Source organism: Aquila chrysaetos, chromosome 7 (assembly GCF_900496995.4).
Source record: "Aquila chrysaetos chrysaetos chromosome 7, bAquChr1.4, whole genome shotgun sequence".
NCBI lineage: Eukaryota > Metazoa > Chordata > Aves > Accipitriformes > Accipitridae > Aquila > Aquila chrysaetos.
Window position 1 is genome coordinate 2,563,185 of NC_044010.1, and position 27,305 is coordinate 2,590,489.

A 27,305-nucleotide genomic window follows, 5' to 3' on the forward strand; every position below is an offset into this window, starting at 1 on the left:
ATCCACACAGCAAAAATTTCCGTCTTTCACTGGTAGCATCTTACATGCACCTATGTTTTTATAACGCAGAAATCTGCAGTATGTTGAAATGTGGGTGCAGCATAAAGTAAACTGAATCCAATACCAAAGTAAATAACACAAACACCACTACCTAACTGTATTAGTCATTCATTCATTTGGTTGTCTGCAACTCCCAGTTAAAAACAAATTAAAATTTAAACTAAATTAAAAAATTAGAGACCCCATGCTTAAACCAGGCAGAGGAAATCTTAAAGCATAGGAGCTGATAAACTCAAAGTACCTTGCTTAAAAATGAACAGACCTGACATCACGAACATTAGCCTGTAGCCAGGTCTAGCCAAGGCTTGCTCTTCCTCCACCCCTCTAAAAGCCAGCACCTCAGGGGAGGGGTCAGGACCAGGTTCAGGGGAGCCTGCTTCAAACACCCTCTCTTGTGAGGGCAGAGAGGAAGCTCTAACGTCTTTCACCAGCACCAGAGACTATGTGGTACATGTACAAGGACAAAGGCTTGAAGGGGCAGAAGGTACTTGACTGACAGCCTGTCCCGGGACCTGGGCTGTTCACTTAAAGCTATCACACAACAGAAAAGAGACCTTACCATCCTCAGGACTCAATCTCCCAGCTGAAGCCTTCCTCCGAACCCTAAAAAAGAACAGGCAGCACTCATGAGACAGCCACAAACCCCAGCACCTGCCAGCCATGGCAGGATTATCTAGGACACTAATAGGTAAATATGGTGCAAGCTCTAAAAAACAAACAAAAAGTTTCCAACAAAAATAAACCACAAAAGAAACAAACAAAAACAACAACAAAAAAAAGAAAAATAGTGTTTGGACTAGACATGGCTCAGCCATGACTGCTTGCTATATACTTTTCTGATTTCCAAAGCAACAGAGGGGGTTTTTTACCCCCTCAACTATCCACCAGAGGCAGAACAACCAGTTACACGATCCTGGGGCAGCTAGGAAGTTTTCCCTTTTTTTTTTTTTTTGTGCCATAGAACAACCTGTTATGATAGCTGTGCTCAAGTTCACCTTGGATACAGATATCCTCCTCAGCACAAGCCCAGGCACCAAGTTCTGGGGCAGAGGACACAGGTCAGGAGGGAAGCCAGCACACTTGAGGCTCCAAGGCCCTATTTGGGTCACTGCCACTTACTGCAGTACTCGGTCCAGCACTCTGGGAAGCATCTTGGTTCCCCAGTGCTCTGGCACCCCATATCCCAGACTGGTCCCATCACAATTCCCACCTACCACTCAGTGTCCTCATATAAGGAAACCCAGGGGTGGGGCACTACAAAAGCTAGAGGGAAGAGCCTTAGGTTTTCATCATTGCCATAATCTGCACAGCAGAGGAAGAAAAGTTTTCTGGCTGATCATCAGTAGGAGCCCACTGAGTAGTGATGGACTTCTGCAGCTGCTCTGTTCAGATGCTTGCTGCCCCACTCACCCCAAATGTACTGCAGGGTGAGGAATCTCTGAGGACAATGAGAAACAGAAAGGTTGTTCTTGTAAACCCCCTTGACTCACCTGATATAGTGCACAAAGGCAACAACCACCGAGCCCAGGTAAAAGGAGAGGAAACTCAGGAAGCTGAAGAACATGGCCTGGACATAAACAGACTCTGAGGAAAGAGAAGGCATCAGTCAGGGCAGGGACAGCCCCTCTCACAGCCAGCACTGCTGTCCTGCTCTTCCCAACACCACCTGGTGACAACACCCAGCCCCAAACAACCCTTCAAAACCCATCTCCTTTCTCTATGCCCGCCGAAATCAGGACAAAGAGGAATCACCAGAACCTGTTGCAAGGTCTCCCCTGCATTTCTTCACCCCCAGTGCTAGCTGGTGTGCCCATGGGTATCTCCTGGAGGGTACCCAGGCTCCAATTGGTTTTGACTCCTTTGCTGGTGCTTTCTGCACCATTCCATCAGAGGGCTGCCAGCCCAGCCATACCCTTCTAGGCAGAAGTGCCAAGTCCCCCTGTAAAGTTACATTGCTCTGCCCAGAGACACTGACTTTTTATAGAGGGCACAATCGTCACTTGAAGGTTCTTTGTCCGCTGCAGGTTCCAGGTACGGTTGACATTCCCTGTGAGATGCAAAGTGTACAGCAAATATAAAAACAATCAAACATTTATGATCTCTGGCCCTGATCTTAGTTCTCTGCACTTGCAAAAACACCAGGGTCTGGCTTTTCACTATAATCTGTGTGTGGTTTTGCTATAAACCTCTCTCAGACCTGTCAATATACAGCCTTTTCCATACACTTCCCCCCTCCTCCCTATCCACAACCTGTTTTTCAGGCTAGAAATCCCTGCTTGAGCCTTCCATACATTGCTCAAGTCTGGATGCCTGAATCCCAAGGGCATCTTGTCTCCTATTCATCTAGTCCCCAAAATGCAGTTTCTCTCACTACAGATACTGGGACACCATTTTTGCCTTTGGCCAAAGCTCTTCTGGCAAAACACTTCTGTGCAGGATGCTATGCTAGTGACTTGCTATGTTTCAGCAGGGCTTAGCACACCCTGCCAGTACAGCTCTGCTGACAGCTTTAGGATAAGAGAAAGACACCCAGAAGGCAACAATTCTTTTTTTAGGGGAAAAAGGGGGGGGGGGGGGCAGGGGGAGTGCAGGGCTGTTGGGGGAGCCCGGTATATCTGTTGGTTGCAGTCTTGCTTCTCCTATAGGGAGGAAGCCATCTGGCTTTGAGAGTAGGAATGTCCCCACTCCAGTTACAGCCACTACATGACTGGTGGAGGCTTTGCTTTTACCACTGCCCAGGAAGTGGACACAGTGTTTTCTACCCGGCAAAGGCACTAGAACAAGTCTCTTGTAAAATTATTCTCCCAAAATTACTAATTTTTCCTGTTCCCCCAAGTCCAGGACTGTCATAGAACCCAAGATAGCAGTGGGAGAAGATGCTCTCTGCAGGAACTGCCATCTGGGCCTCCATGCAGGCAGGAGAATAATACAGCAGGGGCAGGGTAGGGGAACAAAAAAAAAACAAAACCAAACACACCAACCAAAAAGCTGTAAGCAGCATTGCCTGGGTGTATCCAGTATCTCCCAAGACACCAGCAACTCCTCTGAAAAGCACATAAACCCAGCAAGCCAGGCACTGTACTAGCCAGCCAGCTCCTGAATTGATCAAGACTTTTAATCTACCTGACAATATCAAATTTATACTTCACTTCCTCACAGCTACCTGGTAAGACAGAGCTATATGACCATCCCGTGTCATCCCACAGGAAGGTCCCAAAGGACTCCTGCTGCTCCATCACCCAGACGCAGCAACCAAATCGACCTCCCAGCAAAACTTACCATGAATGGAAGAAGGCACAGAACCCCCACAGGCATAATCCTCTGGCTTGATGACAAACACAACAAAGAACTGCTCACCTGGGAAGTCCTTTCTCTGCATGGGAGGATGGAAGAAGACAGAATACATGAGATGTGAAGGAGCCTCTCCCTCCAAAGCAAAACAGAAGCGGTGCTCCAAAAGGCCACAGATCAGGTTTTAGTTGCTACACAGGCACCAGCCTGTTCTGGACAGAGCTTGACTTCTGGGGATGCTCCTCTTATCCTTGCTGACAATAAGCTGACTGAGTTCACCAGTATGAAGTACAGCAGTGCCCCAGTACAAGCAAACCAATACTAATGCATGTATTTATTTACTTTAATTAGTGCAAACCACCTACCTAAGCTTTGCTTATTGAAAAGGCCCTACCACCACCACTCAGTGGTAGAAGAGCCAGGGTTCAAACAGAAGACATGTGGCTGCAGCCACTCTGATCTAGACCCTCAGCACACGTAACACGCCTATCTAAGCAAATATAAGCAAGGTTTTGTAGTAAAAGGTAACATTGCTTCTTCCACTTACATGAGCCAATCTAATAAAAGCAAAGGCTTACAGCAGAATCAACAAAAGAAAACTAGGAATGCATAGGACAAACCACTGAAAAAAAACAACACTGGGACAAAAATCAGCATCTCACCTGCACAGTTATGGCTGCCTGCTTAGTCATAGACTGGTAAACACCGTTGAACTCCACATTATGGTCCAGGTCATACACTGGGCACTAAAACAGACACAACTAAGGGTTAAACCAGGGACAAAATCCGAACACAGGGAGCCAGCAGGAGAACAGACAGTGTAGAACAGCAGAAAAAGGCCCCCACTGGGGTGACAAAGGGAACAAAACAACCAGAATCCATTCAGAAGTTAGAAAAGCTGCTCTGAAGACACCAGCTGTGGCCTGCACTCACCGATCTCTGCATTCTAAGAGGGCTGCAGTTCAATCCCAGAAGAGGATTCAGCCAGACTGATCACTCTACCATTCCCACAGGGCAGTGCATACACTCAGCTGTACACTGGTTGTGTCACACACTTTGCAGTCTGTACTATATGCCAAGTGCTTGCCCTCATTTTACCCTTTCCCACTACTCTTAATACCCGATAGGTTGAAAATCACCTGTCACAGTCTCCCCTCCTCCCCTTCCACCATTCAAACACAGAGATGAGGGCAGGAATTGGTGTTACCCATTTCTCTCCTCACCCCAGGTATTAAAGGCAACTGCCAGGACTTCAGAACCAGCAGCCAAGGTATCTTGCACCTCCATCACCACCTTGCTGCTCCCACACTGCAGGTCCCTGCATCATTCAGGGACGTGGGAAAGGAGGATAAATATGGGGCTATTTCCCAGCTGCAAGCAACAGCCAACCTCCATGGCAGGGAACAGCTGTTCTCCTCTTCCCAGGAAAAGGGAACAGTAATTGCATACAGAGGAGATTGAATTGGAAAGGAGGAGAGACCTCATGTCTGGAAATCAGAAGCTCCCCACACTGCCTTGAGCCAGGGGAGACTCAAGGGAACAGCACTGTCACCAGCATCCCATTCAACACCACTCCATGGAGAGATAGACCCATGTCACAAGGCAGCAGGATATTAAACCTCACAAGGGGAACATAACAAATGCCCTATGGTCAGGCTGGAGAGGAACAGCTTGTTCACCTATTTGCAGCAAAAATCTCTGTATAAGCTGCTTGAACTCAGCATTTCTGTCTTTGCCTCCTTCCCACAGAATTTTCATTCCTTTCAGGGGCTCCCTTTACCACCACCACCACATGAGGGTGAAGGCCTTCCTAGGGCTCTTCTCTCTGTTGGGGCACAGACCCCCTTACAGCAGGACACAGAGCTCCAGCAGGCAGCTCCTTACCCTTCCCTGCTCAGACTTACCACAATATCCTGGACGGAGACAACCGAGCATGGGTAGACTGCATCAGACACCACTTTAATAATGACTGAATCGACATCCTGAGGAAATTTGTACAGAAAATACTGAGGAGAAAGCAGAGTGCTGAGAGTTACAGTCCAAAAATCACCACTGCCAGTAGCTTCAGAGCCTCCCTAAGGTACCTGCACAGCCCAAGCTGGGCTTTGGGGTTGGATGTGGAAGGCTTTCACAAAAATTAAGATTTCAAACATTAGAACCTTACCTAGAGAAGAGCATATTAAATATGTACAAGACAACTCTCCCCCTTGCACAGCATGCTGTTAGACACAGCCATCTTCAACATGCAAGATATGGCATAGCTTCTGCTCCCCTTAAGCTCTTTTCCACCTCATCAAGCTAAAGTGACTTCATTTTATACCCTACTCCATTTTATGTTGCTATGAGCAATTTCCAGATGTTTCCATACTGCTGGCTGTACTTTATATATGGAACTTATCATCGAGTTTATCTCGGATGGGTTGCCTCAAAGACAGACTCTGAAAAGTATTAGGTCAAATGGTTGTAACTCTGTCAAGAGTTTCATAAATAAATGCCTGATATTAATTGTAGGATTTAGGGGGGTTGGGTTTTTTTGATTTTGAGGGCAAAGGGTAAACGGTTTTTCTATTCTCACTTCAGCTTTGAAAATAATTCAGCTATAGCTCCAAAAAGATTTGGGAGAGACTAACATCTGCCAATATTCCTACTTTTCCTCTGGGGGCAAGGAATGGCATTTCTTATGCTTCCGTAGTTTGAGCAGGACCACAAGACAGTCTGTGGGGTCAGCAAATGCCCTGCCCTGTCCCAGCAAGGGCCTTTTCAGATTTGGGCAAAAGATGTCCCAGGCAACATCATTATTTGCATATTTTTCCCAGTAAAAGTTTGATGTACTACACCAGTCAGCTGCTGGAGAAGCAGGGTTTCTGTGCCCACCCCAGCAGGCAGGCTTGTTGCAAGGGTTCCCATTGTCCTGCTTGGATCCCAGACCCTGAGGGCTCAGGCTCACAGTCACAGCTACCATGAGGGGCTGATGGGCACCTCACCCCACCTCAGAGTGGACACAAGGCTGAGGACTCCCACCAGCCACCTTCCTCCCTTCCTTATGGTCACCTGGTAGCCACGGCTGCCACCTCAGAAGCTACCACATCTCCTGCTCCAAAACCATAACCTGAGACATTCCCAACTGGCGAGCTCCCTTTATATCACATAAACCTTAGTGCTGAGTAAGGGCCAGCCATTTCCTATTTCCCTTCCCCCATCCCCTTCCCAGGAAGTAGGGCCCCCAACTGGAAGGGCAGGGATAAGCAATAAATCACCCAGGCTTTTTCCAAGTCTCCCTATTTCTACTAAAGCATTTACTCCCATCACCCCTCTCCAAGCAGGGTCCCTTCACTGCTGAGGGAGTGCTGGCTCCAACCACAGGTCCTTACAAACTGAAAACTCACCAAGCCGGTTTCTTCAGTGAACTGCGTTTTATCTCCACCACGCAAGGACAGTGGCGGTCTGAGCTCCTTGGTTACCCAGGTGCACTACCCTTGGAAAGCTTTAGGTCCTTGAGGAAGTCACCCATGAGGACCCTTGTATAATTTTCTTTTTAAACCACACTTATACCAGAGCACGGAATTAACATAAGGGGCATTGAGACCTACAGTTCTCTGCTGCACAGACTGCAAGTGGTAGAAACACATACAGACAACACTCCTGACCTATACAAGCATATCTAATTTCCCCTTCTGCCCTCAGGCATGAGCTAGGTTCCAGACAACTCCTTCAGTTGCTATGCTTGTCTTTTTCCCGTCTTAGGGCTATTCCAACACCCATCTAGATTTTGAAGTGCCTTTTTTTTCTCCCCATCCCCTGACTACTTAATACTTTGATGAACAAAAACCTCAGCGTTATAGCAATTAAAAAGCACTCATCTTCTACTCTCTACTACTGGTCTATAAAAGTCACCAACCTCATGTTATTAATTGTGAAAAAGAACATACCAAAGTTACAAAGTTAATTCCAGGCCAGATCCTAAACACCCTACCTTCAAATTACAACATCCGAAGTAATGAGGGTTTATAAAGAGCCACCACCATTCCCTATGCTTCTATAGTATAAAATACTGCATGTATCTGCAAACCAGCTTAAGACATTTGACAGCAAAACAGATTGGCTGGGATGCCTGGTAATAGGAAACCTAAAATTAAGTGGTGTTACTAACCATGATAGCAACAACAAAAATGGAGTACCAGACAGCCTGGGTAAATTACATACTTCCCCAGCTCTATGAGCTCCTGTATCACTATAGTTACTGCCAACAGCATTTTCATTCAAGAGAGGACTTGTAGTGTCTGCAGGGCTCTAAACAAGGCTGCTCAGTTGGATGTGTTGTACATGTGTGCTCTCTTCTGAACTAATAACCAGACTTATCAGGCATTTCATTTATCACCTCACAACTTGACTTGCTGCCCTGAGCAATGAATAGCAATCTGTGTTCTGCTGTACCTTTACAGCTTATTTATTTATGTATTTATTTTTCTCCAGTAAAGACTGCATCTTGGCAAGTCACGCTCAGGCAACTGAACCAGCGCTGGCTGGAACAAGACACTGGTGCACACCATCTCACTTCCCATGAAGTGTAGCAGTCCAATGGCCTCTGGACTTCTGTACATTTCTGGAATTTCCTGAACTGCAGATACCATTCATTTGCTCTGGTCATGGGTTTTGGTTCTATTAATTGCTTTGCAAGAGGACCCAGACGTGCCCCTAGAGGGGGTACTGCTACCTCTCCATCATATCCACAGAAAATTCAACAGTAAGGAAGTTTCCCTGCATCCTAAGAGGGAAACAACCTAGTCATATAAGGCTTTTGCTATCTCTAACAAAGTATCACATCAACCATTTGGATGTGGTAAGACATACAAGCAATGCCACACAGGACTCCTCCTTACCTGGGGCTGGGAAGGGCTGGCAGTGAAGTTAAAGGCTTTGTTGGTCCTAGAAAAGAAATGCCAGCATGTTAAAATCTAAAACTTTCAGAGCTGGAATACATACAAAGTACCTTCAGATTAAGCAGAAGAAGAAAAAATAATCTTTTTTTTTTTTTTCTGGAAAGGAAAAAAGAAGGGAAAAGCGGGCAGATGGACCAAATCCCTGTATAACAGATACATGAAGAAATTACATTTGTATTCTCACATCCCAGCTTACTCAAGTTGGAAGTTCTCGAGCCTGGTGACTAGCAGCTCATATGCAATATTAAATGGTGCCATGGAAGCAACGTCCACAAATATAATCTGGTCAGAAGGTCCCATCTCAGGTGTTGGCTCAGAAGGACAGAGGGTCCGACTCACTTCTTGGTAATTGTAGGTCCTCTGATAGCTACAATGGCCAGGGGAAGGAGGGAAGGGAAAGTTCAATGTAAAAGAGAGATAGCAGTTAAAAAGTTGTTTGGCATTTCCAAGAATGACATAATTTTTCCCCTGTTTGCATAACTGAAATACTAATCTGAAAGGCCAAGACCATTCAGCCTTTTATTCAGAGCTCAAACTCCACCTCTGTTGCCTCTTGTGGCCTGCACAAGGGACTGGCCATCCCCAACATTTCACTTCCCTCGAGGCTGCCTGTGCCATCTGCAGATCTAGCACATCTGCCATTTGCTGAAGGCAGAGAGAGCAATGACAGTCCAGAACAGCCACTGCTGTAACCATCCCCTGCATCAGGCAAGACACTGCAGGGTATCTGCTGCCCGGCACAAAGATTTCAGTCACAGGATGAAGCTTCACATCTCAGATGGTCTAAGGTGCCTGCAAAGTCTCAGTACTTGCAGCCTAACTAGCTCCGAGGTTGCTGAAGATACATAGCAGCATCACTTTCACAAAGAAAACACCCCCTAAACAACCACCACCCCCCAGAATAGACTCAATGTAGGTGTAGCTGGGGTGAGAAAGAGAAGAGAGCCCTTATTTCGCAAATGCACTGTAACACAGCAGTTAGAGTGCTCTTTCGAGTGCTTGTTCAAACCCTGCTCCAAACTAGAGCCCAAGAACTACTTGCACACACCATTACTGTGGTTATGGTCACTGACTAGAGACACAGGCAGATCCCCAGCAGAGAAGCCTCCTGGCACTCCGTGTACATATTTGAGAAACTAAGAGACAAGAGCAGGCTACAAGTAAGAGGTTACCTACCAAATCCTGGTCTTCCTACATTCAGCTGACAATGAGCCAGCATGCTTTGCAACCAAGCCCTGCAGCCTACACAAGTAGCAAGATCTAGCACTTGAGGAAGGCCAATAATGGATACAGCTGGCAAACAAGGGTGTTACAAGGAAGAGACTCCAGTACTTACAGGCCTCGAAAAATTAGTGGGACCTGCCACGACAGCACTCCCTTCTGTTGGCGAACTACAAACAGGACAGGATATTGGAGGTTCTCAGAGCTGCTGTTCACGTACACCCGCACTGCATCTACCTGTGAGAAGAGAAAGGAGAGTACAGATGTTGTTAGCTGAAGGCAAAGAACAAAACAGCTACAAATCTAGGTGGGAGAAGGCTGTCCCCCTTCTTCAGTCTGACCTAGATGCTGACAATATCCACAGGGAGATCAACAGCATTTGTCACTGGACTGGTTATTCAGATCCAGAGGTCATTTACAGAAGTGCCTGCTGCTCTAATCAGCCTCCTTGCTGCTACTCTAATCCAGAATCACAGCTCTGTCTCCAGGTCAGAGGTGCCTGTCAGACAAGACACAGTGGACAAATGCAGCAGATGTAAGAGGAAGAGAGTTCAGTAGCTTCCACTTAGCCAATTGGGAACAACGTGAATAACTTGTGTTATAAAATTAAGCAAACACATACAAAACATAGATCCAAGGCTACAACTGAGAATTTTCTTGCTTGGACTTTTATGTACCCAACTCAATCAACATTACTGGGAAAGATAACTGAAGACAACATTAATAGTTAGTGATGAAAAAAGCAGGTTAGCAGCTAGCACCTGGCTCTGCTGTAAATGATACCAAGATGACCATAACCCATACATACCCCACCTAACAAAACAGGAATACGCTGCTGACTGCCCTCAACTGGACAAGGAAGGCTGCTTTGGTTTGTGAGCAAGGGTTTTAATGCAGCCCACTGCACCAGCAACTGAAATTTCTCCTTACATTACCTGGCCACCACACAGTTGCAGAGGTAGGACAGCTGTGGGGTAGAATGCCCTCAGTTTACTATTTGCTTTGAGAAGCAAGCAAGCAGTGTGTCTGCACCAAATGGAAATGGCACCATTTCCATTTGAAAGGAACATCTCTTCAGCTCCCTCTCCAGAGCTGCACAAATTGCTCAAGAAAACAGGGTATGAGATGCATAACTCATCAGAAGAGACAGTACATAACAAATAGAGACCTTTAATTGATGAAAGCATATTAGGTAGATAAGATGTACACATTTTAAGCCCACCACATCTTGAAAGATTAGAATGGACTCTCGCTAGATCAGTTAAAGACTTTTCATAGATATCTCAACTTTATACCCTCCAAGAAGAGTAAAGGTAGAAGGGAGGTGCCACCTTCTGAGAAAAACCATACAGAGTTCGCAAGGTAGCAGAAGGGCAGCTACCTGAGATGGCAGCTTATACTTACACTGATGACACCAGGTTCAGAGAAAGGGCTTGCATCTGCAATCATAAGCCTAAAAGAAAATTCCCTGTTTATTCTTGTTTAGTGATTCTAGGCTCACATAGGGGTTTAGTTTACTGGAACAAAACACCTTCCTGCAAAATCATTATCAATTTTCCTGCCATCATCACCATAATACAGAGGCTACAGCTACCAATTCCTAAAAAAACGAAAGTCTTCAAGAAAACACATCATAAATAATTTAATTAAAAACCCCTTGAGATAGAAGGGCAAACACTGGAATCTTTGTCCATTGCCTTCTGGTTTCTAAACCTTTGTAATACTCTTTCAGCATGTCTTCCAGCTTTTCCTTCTGACCACAAAAACTACATACGCAATTTTGTTTCCAAGTAAATTTCACCATAGGGTGCTAAAACCAAGTTAAGAAAAACACCATCACAAAGCAAGGCTCACAGGTAATGCCTGAAGGGTATCAACACAGTAGGCCACCACCATCAGACAACTGGAAGGTTACTCTGTGGCTTCCCAAGTGTCTGTGACTGCCCTGCTCGGCTGGGGAAACCAAGCCAACACAGTTGGCTATACACATGTTGGTATAACTGGGAAACGCAGGGACTGGGCTGAACAAGCCACTGCTCATTGAAGGTGTTTGCTGTAATCACTGTGAGAAGAAACAGGGACCCAAATGAGGCAACACTGGAATTGAACAAGAAAACAAATCTAAGGAGCATGAAGACACGATGGCCAAGGCAGAGTCCCGCAAGTACACAGAGCCATTCTCCATCCATGGGGAAACCAACTATCATTGCAGAAAGGATACATTCCAGCTACCTGTCCAGCAGCTTTTTGCCCATGAAACAGTTAAAGCAAGCCCACCTCCACAGGTGAAGTGATTCACACTACCTCTGGTTGGATACCACTCTGTGAACCCTCCAGGGCTCAGCACATCAGCACAATGCAATGGGGAGCTCACATCAGGCTCACAGCAAATAGCACTACTGGGTTATGCATCCTCAAGTACTCATAAATACAAGCTAGACATTGGGAAATTCTCTTCTGCACTGACTTCACGAATACAGAACATTACCCACTACATGGGTTATACGTATGTTGCAGATAGTCAGGTTTACTTTAAATTAATACAATTATTTTGTATTCTTCGGAAGACTTAGAAAGTTGCATCCGTACTTCTTCTAAATTCTCAATTTAAGAAATGTATTGGCTATTTGAAGTATACACTAATGCTGAGCGGTATTAAAAAAAGTACTACTTTTACAGCGTTCCCAGGCTTTGGACAGAGAAGTGAAAGTTGCATACATGTGAGAGTGCCTCTTTCTTCCTACCTCGGATCTTCCTTTTCAGCAAACTAAGTATTTTCAATATTGATTCTAACAGGAAAAACACATAAACAGAAATTCACAGACTGTTTACAAGAAGTCAGCCAAAAGAAAAAACCTGCCCTGAGGTATCCTACAAAACACAGGAGAGAGCTGTATCTTTCTATCATAAAAAAAAAAAAGTATGGATTTTGATATCTATTAAGATACAGTAAGACTAATTCCATGATTTAATCTTAAACCCTTTGGAAATCCCAGCTCTTCCCACCATCGCATTACAGTGCATACACAGCAAGCCATTCATCTCCAGTGGCACAGTGTATTTTCCAGTTTTATTAGTTTCTTGTGCCGTTTGGCTTATGCAAGTAAGAATACACGCCACCTGTGTTCTACAGTGTATTATTTGAGGAGCCACAGCCATGTAATCAAATATTGTTTCATAAGCAGACAAGCACAACACTGCCAACACAAGGCTGAAGGACTATTTTTAATACCAGTATTCCATAGTCTGAGACCTTCACTAGACGTTTCCTGTGATCTTAAATGTCTGTTGGGCCAGTTTGTGAAGAGAGGGGAATACCACACCAAGACCATATTCCTGAACACTTCTACATATGATGATGTAAGGAAGTGTTCTCTTAATACTCACCAAACAAAGCAAAGCCCTCTGAGTCCTGTCCAAAAAGGAAGGATTTGCTACCCTAATGCAGTTTGCAAAGTATTGAGATCTGCCATTGCATCCTTCTTCCCAAAGGAGCTTCACAAGACCCTTGGCTACCTTGTGGAGCTCTGCATCAGATGTAGAAAATGCGCTCTGCTTCACAAATGAGCAAAGTATCACACGGGCAGACAAGAATGACTCCCACCTACCTCTTTCGTACAGCTCGTACCCAAATGGAAAGATGAGAAAACAGCCCTCACCTACTTCAGGAGTCAGGAGTACATAGCAGTAGAGGCTGGAGCCTTTTGGAAATGTAATCCCAAGCATGCCTTTGGGTGAACAAGATCACCCAGCCGGCGAGGCTGCTCGTGGGGACAGCAGCTGGGAGCTTGTGGCTGGAATTAGGCTGGCTTACAGATGTACCCATGCTGCAAATGCTGCAGCACTATTAACTTGACTTCCCTCCCCACTAAACCAGACTGGAGAAAGGGAGCAGGGCAACAGCTGATTTACCCCCAGACTCCACCTCAGGAGCTGTAAATCCCAGCAGAGGACAAACCTTCATATCTGTGCTATGCCTCCATCTTGGCCTCAACTCCTACATTGTGTTCTGCCAATGCAGCCTGGAACCGGGGAGCACCAAGTACCTGCACAGTGTAGCTCACCACTGGACAAGGCAGGCCCTTAAATCCAAACAGGACAGGCAAGTCTTGGAGCCTATTTCCTTTGGCAGCCTCTATTAAGAACGCAATTTGAAATGGCAATTCCTGCCCTTGCATGAGACAGTAACTCGCAGTGCCTAACACGACATAAGCATCCCATCCTCACCCTTTGTAACCCTACCATATCTGGCTCAGGGCTTAGTCAGGTTCTGGATATCTCTGCAGATGTAAACTCCACAACCTCTAAAGCACCTGTTCCAGTCTTTGACTGTCCTCAAAATTAGAGGGGAAAAAAAAAAGTTCAGATGGAATTTCCAGTGTTTCAGCTTGTGCCCATTGCCTCTTGTTCTGTCACTCTTGCCCAAGCACCCACTGAGAAGAATCCAGCTCCCCCTTCTTCATTCCCTCCCACCAGGTTTTTAAACACATTGATGAGATCCACCTGAGCATCCTTCTCTGTTGCAGGCTGAACAGTCCCAGCCCTCAGCTTCTCCTCATAGGAGAGATGCTCCAGTCCCTTCATCATCTTTGTGGCTCTGCACTGGACTCGCTCCAGTAAGTTCATACCTTTCTTGTACTGGGGAGACCAGAATTGGACACAGTAGTCCAGGTGTGAAAGCTTTGCAGCTTTGTAACTGCCCAAGGCAAATCCGTAGAGCATTACTCCCCCATCCTTTACAAGACAAAGCCACCTCTGTAAGAGCTTCCTGGACAAGCCCAACAGTTAAACTTCTCATACAGTGACTCATTAGCGCTCCATTCACACACATTTTTACCCTGACACCCCCCTGCTAGCCTTAAAGTCCATTGCTAAATCTAGCCAAAAGATTTAGCATTTTCATTTCCTGTGAAAGAAAAGCTAATTAAGACCATGGCTGCAGGTGCAATAACACAGCTGAAGAATTTTGCAAGCTGGACCCAGTCAACACCCTACTCAGCACAGACCTGCTGCTGCTACTCCACATCCCAGTTTGAGCTCCTGCTGCTCCTCATCCAGGGTGGCTGGAATGTTCCTGAGCAAGAGCTACTGCCTTTACATGCACAGGGTTACAAATTGCCTCCTCTTTGCTGTCAACACTGATACTTGCTTTTCTCTCCTTAACCTATAGATGAATACACTGAGCATATCTTTTTTGAGATCTCAAGGCTTTTCCAGATTAGATGTTTTACTAGTCTGAGCAGTCAAGTTTCCTTTAAGGAGGGGGGGCAGAGGGGGAAAGGAAAAAAAAAAAAAAAAAGAGAGAGACACCTGCTTATGAATACAAGGCTATTGGATGTTTACTTTACTAACAATAAGCAATGCCAAGATTAATTCATTCTGTTAAGGACTGATTATCTATTTTCAGGCAGCCCTGCTGTTGTGGCAACTGCCACTCTGGATGCCTGCAGGGCCTGCTCAGGTAACCAGAGAGTTTTGCGAGTTCTAGCTTCCCCCATATAGTTAATATACAACTACTGAAAGGTCTTTTGATTTTGCAATTGCATCCTATATGACCACAGCAGTAATCATCTCCATTTTACAGATGCTGAAACTCAAGTGTGCAAAAAGAGGCAGAGGGGTGCAAGCAACATGTTTGGAGCTTAACTGGGGACAAACAGTGACTGAGACATTCAAAGCCTGAGATCTCCTCCCTGTAGAGTTTCTAGTGCATGACCTTCAGAAACATCAGGTTAAGAGGGACAGTGTCATAAAGCCTACAGCACACAGCTGTCACTCTCCTGCTGCAGTACTGAATGGCCAAGAAGCTGCTTCCTTTGCAAGTACTTGGGGTGCATACCTCTACTCTTCCTCTGTTTGCACATAGCCCAGATCAACCAGGAGCATGACACCACCTAACCCCATCAAAATCTTTATAATAAAAGCCCAGGAAAAAAACAGAGTGATTAAGAAGTTGGACAGATGGCAATTGAGGTTCCAGTCCGTCTAGTTATTTACCCTGTCACCATCACCACAGTAACACAGGGCCTCTTGTGGGCAGATCCTGCACTTCCAGTGGAGCAGCCAGATCCCAGCCCCAGGATGCAGCTCCACTCTCCCCCTCACAGGTCTCAGGGATACAGCAGCAGCTCCCAGCAGCACAAAGCTTTGGTTGATGGGCCTCTGCCTGACATAACAGCTATTCCTCCAAAACACAGCAATAAAGCAGGTGGGATTTGCCTGTGGGCCAAACCTGCCCAACTAACAGTCCCTCCAGATCCTCCCCACCACTTGCAAGTGAACTTGGGGATATCAGAGCAACTAAGTTCAGCAGAATCTAGGTACAATTATAAGGAAGCTTGGGAAAGTGGAGGAAGGATTAACATTTAACTGTAAGCAGGGCTTCTCTCATTTGCTGTCAATCACTCTCTGATTTTGTGCTACAGAGTGGAAGGAACCCCAATTAGTGTCTTGGAGAAAGACATTTTGTCTGGCAGGGTGAACTGTCTAGGAGAAGCATCACAAGGGACAGTGATAACAATGTAGCACCTATAAATTGATGTTTGTGCTTTTTCAGGCCTTCTTTCAATTAAGCTGCCTTAAACTTTTCATCCATGTTTTGCTTCTAGATTCTGTTGTCTATATAAAAGACAATACACACATTTTCATGCAACAGATTTAGCAAATCTACCACTGAGCCAGTGCTAGTAGTACCATCCTTCCCTTTGAAAGTCAGCATTTGGCATTTGCCTCAAGGGCATCATCTCCAGCAAAATATTTTTAGAAGAGTGGAAAAAAAGCAGGAGGTAAAGGAAAAAAAGGTAATTTATTTAGTTCAAACTTCATTCTTCCTCCACACCTTTCCAAAGATTATTTAAGAACAAGCAGTTCTGACATGAGAACCCCTCCCTGCTACAGAACCACTGCTCCCATTACATACACCCCTCCCTTCCAACACAGAAATAAGATCCTAACTATGTTGGACGCAGAGACAAGAGGAACTCCAGCTAAAAAGCACAGCTTTTATTTAAAATAATAACAATCACACACACTAGAACAAAAGACTATGAGACTCCTCTGCATCCACCCCTACTCACTTAGCATGAGGAGGGAGTTTTGCCTGGGCAGTAAGAGGGTCAAGCAGGCTGCCATCACTCCTGCACCACCACCACTTGCTAAGGGACTTCACTTGGGAAATCCTCACCTCCTGCAGATACTCACAGTTAGGTTTGAGGTAGGACACTCCAGGCTGGATCTTGGAAAACAACCTCGTGTACCAAATGCTCCCTTTGACAGCCAGGCCCTGCACTAATGTTTGTCAGCAATAACCATACTGCTGCCTTTTGCATTGCAGGGCTGAGGCAGGGTCAGGACTGCTTTAGAGACTTCTGCTCCTCGCATTCCTTCCCATTGCCAAGCCTCTGCCATGTGCATCTCTATTCACCAGCCAAGCTCATAACAGTTTTGTTTCTCAGATGACTGACCTTGAGCTTTTTTCTGTATTTTAAGGTGGACAGAGCAGTTACACAGCTGAATAAAGAGAGAGCTCTCAGCACTATATAAAAACGTGTTAGACCAGGAAAGACAAATATTTGTCCTTCAGTTCACCACCGTGGAGATAGGGGGAGGAAAAAAAAAAAGAAAGAAAGAAAAAAGTGCATCTGAATTCCATTCTCTAGACAGAAACAGGCAGAAGGAGCCGGTCCCAAATTCAAGCTGAACAGGACCAACATGGCTGCAAACATTAAGCAAAATAAACCAGGCCCTTGTTGACACGAAAGAGTCCTTCGACTGATTATTAAGTCTGCATTTCCCACAGGGATTACACATCAGCTTAAGACTGCAGGGATGTGAATTTAAGGGCAGGCAGGAGGTTGCAACAACAGTTTCTGCTGCAAGCAAAGATTTTTCAAGAGCTTTACTGTGGATTCCTTTCCACCACCTCACACTAAGCAAAACCTTCGAATCACACTGGGGCTTCACCACGTTCCCCACCACACCCACACACAAGCGGCTCCTTTCAAGACCGTTTGGGATTATCGGTCCACGCTGTGACAGCACTTGGTCGTGGGCCTGACAAGGCACCAAGCCAAGCCAGCGGGCAGGGAACACATCCGGCAAGCAAACACACAGACTGCCAGTTACAATGGAAGGTATCAGCACAGGATACATCTATAAAAGCCACTGAATTGCTGCTATCTGCTGTTGCACAAGAAAAAGGTGCTTCATTTTTATATGAACCCTGATATTAAGTGAAATAGGATTCAGCTGGATGGACTAAAGCAATTGAGGCAGTGAATGAAGCACATAACCCGCCAGCACCAAACTCGGCTGCTCTTACCACTGACAACGCAACAGGGGGAAGCTCAGACCCTGAAGGAAAAGAGTTGAGACAGTGACAGGTGTTACAGAACCCCTTTCCTGCCCTCTTATGAGATATGAGCACCACTCCTGTCTGACAACAAAACAAGCAGAGCTCAGAGGAGCATTTCCTTTCAGCCTTTCTCTATCTGTCTTTGTGCCCTAATGTCAATAAGTCTTAAGTGCCAAAAGCAATCTGTCAAATAACCTTGGCCCACAGTTTTCTTCCAGCATTTCTGCCAGGAGTATTAAATATCCAAAGCAGCATAAACTAAGCGACAGACTCTGGGTATGTCAAGCACAGCCTCAGTCACATTAACATAATTGTTCCAGGATTAATATTTTTCATTTAGAAGTTCCACTTTGTGCAAATATGCTGTGTGGACTTACAGTCTGCCATGGACATTCCCATGAGTCCACTTGTTTGCAACAGTATCTGTGCAGCATAAATGCAAGAAGGACAAATAGAAAGCATGTTAATATTTACCTTTTTAGAAATTTTGTCCTCTAACCAGTGTCACTAGGGAGTCTCCAGGACAGCCAGAAAGAAAAACGAAGAGTTGCCATGCTGGATAAGTAGGTACCTGTTTCTGACCACCCTTAGACTTCAGGAAGACATTAAAATTAAACAAACAAATCCTTTTTTTAACAGCCCGTTAAGGAACAAACTACCTTCTAATAAACAGCGTCTTCCTAACCCACAGCAGCTGGAACTCTGGGCTAGAGCAACCCTTGAAACAAAAGGGTTTATAACCTTTCCAAATTTGCCGCCACCCCAAGCTCACAGCAATAACTCCAGGGTTTACTGCCACAACACAAATATCTGGTTCTTTCTTGGCTCCCAAGTTCTTCACCTCAGTGACACTTCAGATGTGGATTGAATTACATATCCTACATGCTGTCTTTTTTTTTAAAAAAACCAAACCAAAACAAAACAAACCATTGTTTGTTTGTTTTAAACCACACTGAAGTAGCTATTTCTATGCCCAAAGAAAAACATCAGCATAAAGAAAGTAAGGAAGGCTGTTTCTGAAATCATCTGGGTTTCTCTAAGTATACACAGCAGGAAATAACTGTACTGAACTGTATTCTCAAACCGAGCAGATGGCACACCCTTGCAATACAGCTTTTACAGCCTGCACTTTCATTCCCTAAATATCCCATGAAATAGCAGATGAGGTCTGTATAGGAAAAGCATACCTTCCTACCCAGCAACTTCTGCACAGGTTATTTAAGGACATTTCAGCCTCCACTTACAATACAAATGTTTGTATTATAAATTGCTGCACTGTTCTTGGAAAGAGTTCAAACTGAGGAGAGACATTTTGATGAAGTTACTCTTCTTCAGAAAATTTTTCTTTTTTAATCTAAACATCTTGAGGGGTTGGGAGGGGGCGGCAGGGGGAACAAGAAAACCTGATCAGCTTTGATTTTAAACAACAGGAGAGCCCAACAAGAAGAGAGCGATTTTAAGATTTAGAATGGCACCCAAATTCAAAAGATATGCTTTAGTTCAATGACAAGTTATTGGGCTTGACAGCATTAGCTTACACATTAGAAATAAAAATAAAAATTCTTGCCAGCACCAAAGTCACCCTCTGAAGGTCTGCAGGCCACCCTGCAAAAAACCAGAGCAGGCCTCTCAGGCTTTTTTCCTAAAGCCTGCAAACTGATAGCCTCCTTCAAGTTGTACTCCCTTTTGCCCCTCTAGGTAGGGAAACCCACAAAGAACAACATCCTAGAAAGCCAAAGAAAAATTTAAGTTTGAAGGGATCTCAGGTGGGCACATGATCCCATCCCCAGCTCAAAGCAAAGCCACCTCCCACACCATTCTTCCATTTAGGATATCCTATTTTTGCCAGACCCAAATTTTTCAACACTATATTTTCTGCTGCAGAAAACAGTCATGCTCATGTTTTCAGCAGATCCCCACACCATTTCTCCCACAGTTTACTTTTGCTTTCTCCTGTAAGCAAGAGCTTTTCACATGACTCTGGGCAGGGTAAGGATTTACCAAGAGACCCCACTGAGAAACAGCAAGAGCATTCCAAGTGCTGTGTGCTCTACAGTGCCTACACTGTCACCTCCCAGGGTTGGTTGTTTTCTTTAAAAAAAGATAAATTATATATACAAAAGTTATTCCAAAGGGATTCTGTTGAACCGTGCTTAGCTTCAGACATCATATACTATACCTTGCTTCGATTTTTCTGGATTTGACATTTTGCCTACCTTTCTGCCTCATAAGGAATTTAATATTAGGCTCCAGAAGTGGTGTGCTGAGGCCCTTCCAGTGTCCTGTGGTGAACACACTAGAGCCAGCAACCAAAAACCAACAGTGTTCAGGCCTCAGAGATCCTGCAATAACAGGACCTCTACTGACCTTAGGAGATCTTCTCGTTCACACATTTGTAGTCTTTCCAATTTATTTGTTTTTTTACCTGCATTTTTGTGGCTAAAATGGTGGGCTTCCACTCAGCATTAAGACAAGACAGAACGTAAACTGTTCCCCCCATCATAACTCAGGTTTGCCCATCTCCAAAGAGGAGACTAAAGTTTTATTGCATGCATGGTATAGCTGTGGGCTGAAACTTGGGCTGGAGCCAGGACTAACATTATGGGGAAGACGAGCAAGATAGCAAGGAAATACTTTGAGGTAGTTTAGGTCCAGCCTGAAGAGTCCTACACATGAAGCCCAAAACCAGCTCAGAAACAAGTGGTGAAAAAATTGCTCCTAGAGTTGTTAAAACAGACATGGGTGCTGCTGGAGTGGGACCTACATTCACATGTGAAACAGCAGAGAACAGTAAACACAGATTCGATCATTGCCACTTATTAAACCAGGTTGCCCTGTGTAGCAGATCAAGGAGTTTCCCTGCAGCTACAACAGATGGCTTTGGTCTGAGCAAGTGACTCATCACACTACCCCAGAGGAACGTATTGGTGAATTCCAGTTCTGGCTCCTTGCCTAGAGCAAAGCATGTGCAGCTGCCATCCACACCTAGGATATGACACCCATTCAGTAGAGGACAGAGGAACCCAAATGAGGGTCTACTAGAGGGTCACAAAGTTTAAGGCATCCAACTGAAAGACTTCCGTTTTTCTTACTAGTATTGATTCCCCTCTTCCCTTAGGTCAATCAACTTTTTCCCCATCTGCAATGTTGTTAGCAACCCTCCATGGTGGCACACAGCCTCTCATTCACTGAGGGTAATTTTTGCTCATCACCCCTCAGATGGACTCCACATAGGAAACAGTCACTCCAGGGCTACACATCCTCACATGGCACAACTGCTCAGCAGAGAAGGCACAGCTTAATCTGCTGCCAATCACAGCTTACAGTAAGGCTGGGCCATATGGGATCTGAGACTGGGGCTCTGTTCCCGGTCCCAGCAAGGGAGGAGGAGGAGGAAAATATCACCCACTCTTTCTCCTAAAATAGGTGCAGCCCACTGCTCAGCTTTTGAGCTCATCATATAGGTGCGGCCCACTGCTCAGCTTTTGGGTTCATTGCAACCAAGATGCACTGCATGAATGTCCTAGAGCTGTGTCTGGATTACAGCAGCTTTGCCTACAAATGGAAAGTTGGAAACTTGTTCTCCTGAGAGATACTTGGTTTTCTAAATATAGTCCAGGTATCTCCCAAATCATGCATTCAGCTGACCTGAACTCCGATTAGGAAGAAGAATTTTTGTTGTCTCCAACAGTCTTCTTCCTCATGATACTCTCCTGCACCACTTAGGACCAGATACAGGAAATACCCATATGCACAATTAGCGGCATACCTATTTTCAGCAAATTAACCATTAGCAACTGCCAGAGCTTACAGTGGTGGAAAGAGTCATTCACTTTCTATTACCTCTGTACTCACACACACACACCTTTTTTCCTTTTTGGAAGTCCTCATATTATTGCAATCATAGAACTAAGCAGGTTCTCTCACTGATCACATAAAGCCTTCTCCAGTCAACGGTAAATCAAGCAGAAACATTTTACAACTCTTGTTCAGTCTTCTGGCCAGGAGCACATGGCACAGGCAGCTCCAGCAAGTCAGTTCTCCTTCCTTCCTCCCTCCCAAGTAGGGACATGTTGAATATGTGGAATTGGAGATGCTCATGAGTGTGCTCATTTTTTTCCCCCCATCCTGGATGTCTCCAGTTTAAAAAATCCTAAAATAAGATAATTCTGTTTGCCCAACTAATTGTTCACCAGACTTCTAATGGTGCACATCTGCCTTTGCTGTTAGAACATGGGTGCATAGTGACAGGTGCAACAGCTGGTTTTTGTTTTTTGGTTGTTTTTTTTTTTTTTTTTTTTTTTTTTTTTTTTTTTTTTACACTCACAGTTAAACATTAAACAAACATCTGTGCAGAGGGTAAAATTTCAAAGTGCAGCTAGGAGAAGGAAAAGGTAACTAGAAAAGCAGTAAGACTACCACATAACAAATGAAGACTTTCCACCATGAAGGAGTTTGTCATGTTCCTCTGTTCACAGGCCAACTCTAGAAGACCCTTACAGCAGACATGGCTGTGCTTCTCCTAAGCACAGCTTTACTTTTACAGCTCCACCTCTGGAATTAAGGCCTAAATCCTAGTTGCCAAGTACAAAAAAGCCTGACAGCTCTCCTGCCTAAAGACACAAGGTGAAATGTTTCTGCACAGCACATAGGAGAGTTTTTCCCCCTCCACACACACAGAGAAGAGACCTTGTAATGTATACATGCATAAGAGTTTCAGCTAGGTGACTTGGTCAGCATATAAGTACCCTTATTTTCATTTTACACTCCCAGGAGCTGCACAGAAGGGAAGTCACTTGCCTGTCTCAAAGCAGCTCTGCTCCAGAGCCCCGAGTTGTGCTTTCCTCACCTTGTATACATCTGCTCATGAATAATGGCATAGGACTTGCTTTTCCCCTTCCCTTGTGCACGCATACTTGTATCCCAAGGAGTAAGGAAGATTATGTGGGTGAGGAATATCCTCTGAGATCAGGCAAGCACAACACTTTTCAGAAAGTGGTAAGTCTCTAAAGCACCAAACAGGAGTAACGGTCCTGTTCCCTCCTTTCTCTCATCCATCATTCAAGCATTGCTCTATTCAGCTGCATTTTCAGATGTGCCCTGGCACCCATGGCACGTGAGCAAACAGAACATTTACAGAGGACTGATGTGTCACCAGCCAGCCCTCATGCCTTGTCTTTGGGTCCAATTTGTCCCTTGCTTTGTAGGCCTGTCCTCATGAGAGAGAGCAGCAGAGCAGGGAAAACAGCAGAATTCACAGCATCAGGGAAAAAAAAAAAATCCCTGTTTCAGAGCCAGACCACTCCAGACCTGGCTTTGCTTCAGAGGGAAAGCCATTAAAGTCACCCACTGCAGCCCTTCCACATGGAAAATGCTGTTTTTATTCAATTAAATTTCCTGTAACTAAGGTTAATGGTCCACATGGTATCTGCCTCAAGGTATCAGAGGCTCCTGGCTGACCTGCCATCAGCAGAGAGACAGGAGGAGACTGCAAAGACCAGAAAGAGCAGAGAAGCTCGCAAGTGGCAGGCAACTGGCAAACACTGGCTGACTCTCCACTCGCTAAGAGTTCAAGACTAAAGATTACCATGAAAGGTAAGGACTAGTACACTGAATTTTTGCAGAACTTGCATTCCTTCAGAAGATCCAACAACTACCCAGAGGACAGCATGCCCCTAAGTATCTTCACAACTCTTGCACAAGAAAAACCTGCCCACAAGAGCACAGTCCCAGATTAAAGTCAATATTTCCACTACCAAGCTTCTAAACCTTGAGCAATCCTCATCAACAGGGAGATGCAGGACCACCAGAACACATCAACTTCTGCCTCTGACCAGGCTGACAAGAGGAGACCCAGCCAGGTTTGCCTCTCATCAGTTCAGGGCTGCAGCTGGGGAGGGGGCTGCACACACTCACAACCAATTATCCCAATTAGGCCAGACACCTTACAGGCTTCTGCTGGTTTAGCTCAGGAATGGCATCTGTAGGGCTTCTCAGTGAGGAATCATAGAATGGTTTGAGTTGGGAGGAACCTTTAAAGATCGTCTAGTCCAAATCCCCTGCCATGGGCAGGGGGACATCTTCAACTAGATCAGGTTGTTCAAAGCCCCATCTACCCTGACTTTGAATGCTACCGGGGATGGGGGATCCACAACTTCTCTGGCAGCCTGTTCCAGTGTCTCACCACCCTCATCATAAAAAAATTTCTTCCTTTTATCCAACACAAATCTACCCTCTTTCAGTTTAAAACTGTTGCCCCTTCTCCTGTCACTATAGACCATTGCAAAAAAGCTTCTCTTCATCTTTCTTGTAAGTCCCCCTTTATATATTGAAAGGCCACAATAAGGTCTCCCTGGAGCTTTCTCTTCTCTAGTACCTTCTCTATTCTCAGAATCTGTTCTGGGCATCCCTCACCAGAAAGCTTCCTAGGACAGTCCATCTTTAAGTGGTTTTTCTCTTCCAAATTAGTTTTCATAGCAGGAGCTGGTTGCATGGCCCTCTTTAAGCACATTCATGGCAGTGCTTGGAAAGTTCTGTGTTAAAAAAAGTATTAAGCCTCAAACCTGAAGTTTACCTTCTTGGATATGCTCTTGACCAGCTCAGTATCTGCAGAGATTTCATGTTCCAGCATACAGGAACATGGAGATTAGTCCACTAAAGCTTCCACTTAAAGGAAATGCAGCAGTAGTCTGGACCAGGTGGCTCTTCACAGCTGTGGGAATGGGCTAGTGTCTGAAAGTAGCCATCGAGCAGAAGATGCATTTAGATACCTGCAAACACCACTGAGCAGCCCCGTACTCCCTCCCCGCCTCCATCCACTCCACTATCACCCTAGTTATCCAGGAGAGAAAACTTCTTTGTGGAAGGTGCCCATCAAAACACACAACTTCAAAGAGCACATTAAATCGAAGGAACTAGATTCATTTTAACTGAAGTCAGTATGCACACTGTCTTCACTAACAAGCCCCAGACAACATCTGGTCTGTCAACAGGCCCTCATCATAATACCCAATATCTTTAACACCTGAAGAAGCCTAACTTACATCACCACCAGCTTCTACAAGGAGGCTCAGGCCCAAAGCATGCTTTTGACCTCCTGGGTTCAGTGGTGACACCCAACAGCTAAGTATTGCATATAGCCCATAGTATAACTAAGGGCTCAGTTGCATCATAGTTCCCACACAGAACTCCTGCTCCATAAATACCAGGTGCATTTTATGACATAGTAACACACGTAATAGAAGAAAGACAAGTCTTTAAAGGGTTGGATCTTTTTGGAATTTCAGAGTAAAGCAAAGGATGATTAACACCACCTCCCCCTGCTTCCCCTCCTGCTTCATCATGCACTTTAGCAACTCCCTTCATAGTGAAGCATTAGAAACATAGTGTGGAAAAAGCATTGTGTTCCATTTTCTCTTGTCCCGTGCAACTGAGGACAGGAAGGAAGATTCATTAGCCCAGTTCAACATCTTTTGGTACATCAGAATATCTTACCCAGCAATTAACGCTCAATCCAAACAACGGGGGCCAGAGTTTCCAAGGTACCACTTAGCTACTTGCGATAAACACGACGTTAAACAGGGGGGAGGGGGGAAACTAGCAATAGCTAGGCATACGTAAATGACAGGTTTCCTTCACACATCAAACAGCCACGGCTTTAGCAGTGCTGCCCCGCAGCCTCCTCACATCACACCTCACCCGCGCAGCCCTGTCTCACCTCCCGGGCTCCCAGGGGAGAGCACCGTGATCCTACAGAAGCGCTCAAGTGTGAAAAATGGTATTTAAAAAGGCTTATACAGTGCATACATATCTTTTTTTTTTATTTTTATTTTTTTAAGGTATTATCCTCGTAATTCCCTTCTAGACTTTTAAGCCCATTTTGCTGCTAGAAGCGCTAGATACCAAGCCTCCGTCTGGGGGGTGCACCAAAGCTCCAGCCCACCCCGTGCCCTCCGGGACACCGCCACCCTCTCTCCCCGCAGCCCCGGGGTGCCCCGGCCGTACCGGGGAAGCCCGCAGGTGCACCGCGGTTCCCGGCCCCCGGATGCGGACAGGACCGCGGGCGCGGAGGGGGGAGCCCAGCCCGCTCCCGCACAGCAGCGGAGCCGCAGCGGCGCCGGCGCCCGCCCCCCTCCTTCTCCTTCTTCTCTTCCTCCTCCCCGGCCACACCGGGCCGGGGAAGCCGGTGCTCCGGGGGACGCTCCTACCTGCCCGGGCTCGCTGCTGTAAGCGAAGGCGTAGACCGGCTCCGCGTTGATGTTCACGGTGCCCCGGTAGACGTGGCCGAAGGCGCCGGGCAAGTGGCTGCCCCCGGGGCCGTCCCCCGCCGCCGCCACAGCCCAGAGCAGGGCGCAGAGCAGAGCCCCGGGGGCCGGGGCCCCCCCCGAGGCCATGAGCTCGTCCCTGCCGCTCAACCGGCCCCGCAGGGCAGCCTTCACGCCGGCGGGCCGGCCGGTGCGGCACCCGGACTGTCTCTGCGCGGTAGGGCGGGCGCCCAGGCGCTTTATTTGCAATTTAAATAAATAGCTCGGCGACACGCACAGGAGGCGGGGAGGCAGCCCCGGACACCCCCGCCCCTCGATCGGGGGGCGTCGAGCAACTTTCCCGAGGGAAAGACCGGCCGGCGGGGAGGGGAAAGGAAGGGGAAAGGGAGGCCGGCGGGCTGGCCGGCCGGCCCCGGGGAGGAGGGTCTCCTTACTGTGCCCGGCCCCAAATTCTGAGCCGGCATTGGCAGAGCGTTGTCGGGGAGCTTTTCCCCTTGGGGAGCTGTGCTGGGAGCTTAGGGGCACGCCGGCATCGTCAGGGCCACGGCAGCGGCGTCCGCAGGGCTTCAACACCCCCGGCCCATCGAGTCAGGGGTGTCCTCACTCCGCGCTCTGCCAGCTTGTGGGAGCGGCGGCTTGCACCTGCAATGCATCTTCCATAGGGCCATCCCCAACCTTTATTTTTGGCTGCTTGTAACTTTGGGATAAATGCCCTCGTCTTTTAGTTCAGTCCAAAGGTGTGGAAGGCTGCACCCAAATGTCATTTCGTTAATTCAAGCATGGCTTGGTGCATCTTATATTCTTTGAGTCATTCATGAAACTGCTACAAACAATACTGTGATACTCTCAACCTTTTCAGCAAGATGAGGGCGATGCTGTTGGGCTGTGAAAGGGACAGGGGTCTCTCTCGGATGGCTTAACCCTCCTACGTTCTTCTGTTGAAAACACGTCTGGGAAATGTGTCAGATCCCATAGTGGAGGATTGCACTTTCAAGGCAGAGAAGATAGAGCGTTACTAGAAAGCAACCGGAAAGGTTTTTCAGACTGAGGATGAACTTGTAGGAGCTGCGGTTTTATAAAGCCAGCCTGCAGTCTCCAACTGCGGTGACTCTGGCCACAGAAGCTTTCCAGGTTGTGGGTTTTGTTTTCAAGACTGAGAGATTTCCTGGGGAGTCA

The 27,305-nt window shown here is 46.2% G+C and overlaps 1 protein-coding gene across 4 annotated transcripts in view; it reads right to left on the reverse strand.

Moving 5' to 3' along the window:
* SIDT1 (SID1 transmembrane family member 1) overlaps positions 1–27,235 on the reverse strand; it is a 46,445-nt gene extending 19,210 nt beyond the window's left edge. For 2 of the 4 annotated variants that reach the window (XM_030019492.2, XM_030019491.2), the window contains exons 1-10: positions 26,073–27,232; positions 9,628–9,749; positions 8,488–8,658; positions 8,232–8,277; positions 5,256–5,357; positions 4,014–4,097; positions 3,340–3,433; positions 2,036–2,107; positions 1,551–1,644; positions 620–663 (exon numbers count right to left, since the gene is read on the reverse strand). In XM_030019492.2, coding sequence (XP_029875352.1) covers positions 620–663; positions 1,551–1,644; positions 2,036–2,107; positions 3,340–3,433; positions 4,014–4,097; positions 5,256–5,357; positions 8,232–8,277; positions 8,488–8,658; positions 9,628–9,749; positions 26,073–26,258 — 1,015 coding nt within the window. In that variant the 5' untranslated portion in view covers positions 26,259–27,232. Of the gene's footprint in view, positions 1–619; positions 664–1,550; positions 1,645–2,035; positions 2,108–3,339; positions 3,434–4,013; positions 4,098–5,255; positions 5,358–8,231; positions 8,278–8,487; positions 8,659–9,627; positions 9,750–26,072 lie in introns of all 4 variants that reach the window. The other 2 variants (XM_030019494.2, XM_030019495.2) reach the window with 1 other exon arrangement.
* Between the last annotated feature and the right edge of the window lie 70 nt (positions 27,236–27,305).